Here is a 5047-nt window from a genome sequence, read left to right on the forward strand (position 1 = left end):
GGGACAAGAACCAGATTTGGCCCTGAATACTTCAGGAATATCAGGCACAAAAATCACACTTACTGAGCACTTGCTATGGGCCAGACGTCAACCCAAATACTGAAGGAAGGGGTCTGAGTCATGGTTCGCAGTTATCGATGGATCAAGGAGCAACTGAGAGAGAGACAGAGACAGAGAGTGGGAGAGAGATTTACTGCAGGGGTTAAAAGCAGGTACATTTGGGCTTCCCTGGTGGCGCAGTGGTTGAGAGCCTGACAATGCAGGGGACACGGGTTCGTTCCCCGGTCCTGGAAGATCATTCATTCAAAGAGCTTTATGCCAAAACCAATTTTGGATGATTTTTTTTAAAGTTTTAACCAATGCTTTGACACTCTGTAGATAGATCAAGGAGGATGTCATTCCCCATCCCAGCTGATATTTCACTGTCAAAGTCATCTTTAGAACAGTTAAAAGTGCCCACTGGTTCCCTGGGTGCCTTGGTTCACTATTTTTTTTTACTATTTGCTGGCATGGAGGGCAGTTCCTCTTCCTCGGCGCTGGGGATTTGGGGACCAGAGGTTCTTCATCCGTTCTGGGGGGACACCCAGTGGCTCTTCCTCGCCGGAAGAGGAGCAGGCTTACCCCGTCTTTCTGCTGCACTGTGTCTTCCGCGTGGCAGCTGAAGGCAGCACGGAAGCTCTAACAGACTCACGCTCCAACTGTACAGCACCCGGACCGAAACCAGGGCGAGCGGAGGAGATCAGAGGGGCTCCCCTGAGAGGTGAGACTGTTGTGTCTCTAGGGTGCCCCCCCCCAGCATCAGCACAGACCACAAGGCTGGAACACCCGCAGCATTCCACATCTGCTCCCCTGGGACATGAAGCTCCCCCCTCAGGGCAGCCCGCACTGTATGACTGTCTCAAGGACACAGAGCCGGGACTGGAAGCCATGTGGCAACTCTAGGCCTGTCAGCAGCAGCCAGAGTGCCCCCCTCTGCTCAGTGAGGACAGCCACCCAGCCAACAGCCCAGCGACAGTAAAGCAAGCCAGCGGCCACCCTTCATCCTGTGCACTTCACACCCACATGCAATAACAACCCAAGATGCCCCCCAAAAGACCCCAAAGTGTTTAGTCATATTTCCTGCATTTGTGGTTTCTCCTTTAACACAGTAAAGTAGGAAGTGTGATATGGCAACGCAATCAGCATTAATTTTATTAAAGGGGTTTGGAGAAGTTAAACTAATATCCCTCTATGGATGACGTGCATAACAGATGCCCTTTTTGAATAAGCAGAAAAACCAAAACAAACAACAACAAACCGTCAAAATAATTCACCCGAAAACATTAAAATATTCATGAGCTCTGTAAATCCGAACAACGTGCTTTTCAAGCCCATACTGCGGTAAAATAAGACAATAGAACTAGAGTGCGACAAACTCATGGACCTGAGGCTCGCCGGTTAATCCTTGGAGCTTCCATCCGCATTTGAACGCCAGGTGCAGGGTTCCCCAGAAGGCTTCATCTACATTAAATCCCTGCTGCGCTGCACCGGAGCCTCTCGGGAAGTCGGTCTGTCCCGCCAGCTCACCTTTCTGCGGGTCGATGTTCTCGGTCCTGGTCGCCGCGCTCCCGGGGCGGGACGCCGGCCGCTCACACCCACTCGGACTTGCTGGGGCCCGGGAGCGCGGCGCTTGACTCGCAGGGGCGCTCCTCCCACCCCGGGGCCGCTGCTCCCGGCCCGGCCCCGCGCGGCTGGTCGCTGGCTGAGGACAGCGCGTCGCTCTCGTCCTCCCCTGGCAGCTCCGGGTGCCCCGGCTCGGTGGGCTCCGCTGCGGGGCTGCACGCGCCCTGCCCTCCAGTCCGCAGGCCCCGGCGAGGGCGCGCCCCACGTCCCTCGTGCGCCCCGTGTCCCTCCCGCGCCGCACTCCCCGCCCCTTGACATGGCCTCCTCCGGGCCCCGCCGTGTCGCCTGCGCGTCTCCCAGCGCACGCTGCAGACCAGGTCGGCGACACTGAGCAACAAGGACAGCGCGCAGACTGCCCAGACGAAAAGCATCAGGATGGACTTCTCCGTGGGCCGAGAGACGTAACAGTCCACCACACTGGTGCAAGGAGGGTACGTGCACGAGAATCTCTTGGGGACCAAGAATCCGAAGAGGAGGTAATGCAGGGCACCGAAAGCTGCCTCCGTCAGGGTCCGGAGGCAGAGGTGGACCACGTAGCCTGAGGAGAAGTCTGGCACCGGCAGGCAGCGCCTGGCCCCCGGGGTCCGTTCAGGGCCGTCGTGGTCCTCCGAGTCATCATCCAGCCAGCGGGATCCACGTGCCGCCAGCTCGGCTCCTTTGTGCAGCACGTAGACACTGAAGACCGCGGATGGAAGGAGAACAGACACGCTCTGGATCAGCCAGAACCGCAGGTGGGACACGGGGGCGAAGATGTCGTAGCAAACGTTGGCGCATCCGGGCTGCAGAGTATTGCACACGAACCTCTCCTGCTCATCCTGGTAGACCGGCGACCCGGCCAGGATGAGCACCCCCATCCTCAGCAGCACCATGAAGATAAGCCAGATCTTCCCTGGAAAGAGGAAACCGGAAGGGCACCATCACAGCCATACAAACACATCTCCTCCCAGCAACAGTTTTAAACCTTTACTGGTGCTGAGCCTGGAGAACTAAGTGTGTACGCATGTGTTTTAGTCACAGCAACCAGTATCAGCCTGTTAGCTCATTGGACGAATGTCTAATGAGCACTTACAAGGTGTCAGACAGTGTGTTCAACGAGGCACACCTCGGAGATACGGCGGGTTCAGGTCCAGACCACCCCCCAAAAAGCGAGTCACACGGATCTTTTGGTTTCCCAGTGCATATAAAAGCTATGTTTCCACTATACCTTGGTCTATTAAGCGTGCAATAGCATGATAAAAAACAATGCACATACCTTAAGTAAAAAATACTTCGTTGCTAAAAATTGCTAACCATCCTCTGAGCCTTCAGCCACTGGTGGTAGTAACATCAAAGATCACCGATCACAGCTCATCAGAATAAACGTAGTAACAATGAAAAAGTTGGAAATATTGTGAGAATTACCAAAATGTGACACACAGACATGAAGTAAGCCAATGCTGTAGGAAAAATGGCGCCAATACACTTGCTTGAGGCAGGGTTGCCACAAACCTTCAACTGTTAAAAAAAAAAAATGCAGTGTCTGAGAAGCACCATAAAACGAGGTATGCCTGTACGTGTTTGTAAAATGCTTTGAAATCGGCAGATTTAAAGAAGCGTGGATACTAAAATGTTTAATCTAGGTCGGCTAGTTCAGAGTTTGGGCTGAAAGTTCTAGAAAGAAAATTGGGTGGATGTAAATAAAGTCTTCCTCGTAAAAAGAGTGAACTTTTTCAAGGATGTTACTGCATTCCTATAACTGTGTATAGCAAATACAAGCTACTAATTTCAGTGAGTTTTCTCTGTGGTAAGAGTCCACATGATCTTAATGTAATTGTGGGCTCTGTAGCCCTTTCATGTTGCTCTGTAGCCCTTGAAATCGAATTGCTTGAAGAACATTCAGTTTTTTAGACTCTTCAATAATTCAGAACTCCTTCCCCCCTATTCCAGCTATTATGAATTGAAGTTTGTCTTTCTTCAATTTATCATGAATAAATGAGGCTAACATAGAAATCAAAATAAACTTCCAAGTCCTATTTTCATTTCATGAGTCAACTATTTTGGAGTGTGTTGAAGACCCAGTCAAAATAATTTGTGAATATTCTGTTTTGTGATGAGATACAGAAATCATCACCTGACATCAGAAAAACTAAACTCTCTTATAAATGAAGGCAGTTCAACTCAAGGACTGTGTGACCATTACGTGATAAAGTCACTAACTCAAACTTTTAAAACCAAGTTGGCTTCGTCTAAAAAGCAATGAGGAAGAAAAATATCAACCACTTCACAGACATATTTTAATCCTTTTCTCAACCCCCTTTACTAGGATACCCATACCTCTCTGAAAAGTTAACTTGGCTGCACCAAAATCAGAAAACGTATTACTTTCTTTGTCAAAAAAATAAAAACTAAAATTGGGATTTGGTTTAAAGTACACAGAGAACTTACTAATCTTTACAAATGGAGCTTCAAGGATAAACCCTAAAAAGATGAACAAGAAAGCTTACTCAAGGCATGAATTTCTCTAACTTTGACTGTATTGTTCCTTTTCCTGGTAACGTAGCCAGAGAAGAGTTACACAAAAATACCCCTCCCATCTGCTCAGCCCCCGAATGTCAACAAAAAGACTCCCCTTGAGAGAAACATCGCTCACTCCCAAGACATCCTTAAAGGATGGGGGAGCCTCCTTAAATAATGGAGAATTAGAGGAAAGCTTGAGCCCTGGCTCCCTGTCCTCCAGGGATAAGCAGGCGTTACTCATGGGGGAGGGCCAGGAAAAGTGACCCAAGGCAGAACCAGTGTTCTGCAGGGCTTGGCGCTACTCACCCACCATGGTCACGTTGCAGTTTAGGGTGATGACAAGGAACCCCAGCAAGTCCAGCTGGCCCATGCTTTCAGGGGGTCACAGACTCAAGGTGGCTAGAGACTTCCAGAGCCTGTGTTCTCCAAGGAGGTGGGAAATCTTTGCAGGAAAAAATGTATCTTAGCTACAAAAGACTCCCAGGTGAGAGCTGGAGATACAAAAGGGAAGATTCAAGCCCAGGAGCACAACGTCGTTCTTCTGTCTCCAGTGGAGACGGTCCCGAGCTGTGTGAGGCAAAGCCTTCCTGACAACTGCAGTGACCAGACGCCAGAAGCAGCCGTCTCTCATCGTGGCTATTCTTACCCTCTTGGGACATTCCAGGCCCTAGGCAGTGCTCACGTGTCTCCACCAGGAGAGCTGATGCTTCAGGATATAAGAGAAGCGATGACGTTCATCCCAAGAAAGAAAAGTTCTGTTAACCAGCCAAGTCTCTATTGAAAAGGCGTTTCCTCCTTGAAAACATTTCCACACCCACTTCTTCACTGCTTAAAGAAGCGCTAAAATGTCCATATTTCGTCTCTTCTATGAAGCGTAACCCACCATAAC

General features: G+C 50.0%; 1 protein-coding gene across 1 annotated transcript; it reads right to left on the reverse strand.

The window, feature by feature from the left end:
• Nucleotides 1-1628: 1628 nt before the first annotated feature.
• Nucleotides 1629-4528, reverse strand: GJD4 (gap junction protein delta 4; the record flags this gene model as incomplete). The annotated part of the gene is made up of 2 exons (XM_082618716.1): nt 1629-2551; nt 4465-4528. The coding sequence occupies 2 exons, from the start codon at nt 4526-4528 to the stop codon at nt 1629-1631; spliced, it is 987 nt and encodes a 328-aa protein (XP_082474842.1).
• Nucleotides 4529-5047: the final 519 nt, after the last annotated feature.

Source organism: Mesoplodon mirus (assembly GCF_964341445.2).
Source record: "Mesoplodon mirus genome assembly, chromosome: 4".
Lineage (NCBI taxonomy): Eukaryota > Metazoa > Chordata > Mammalia > Artiodactyla > Ziphiidae > Mesoplodon > Mesoplodon mirus.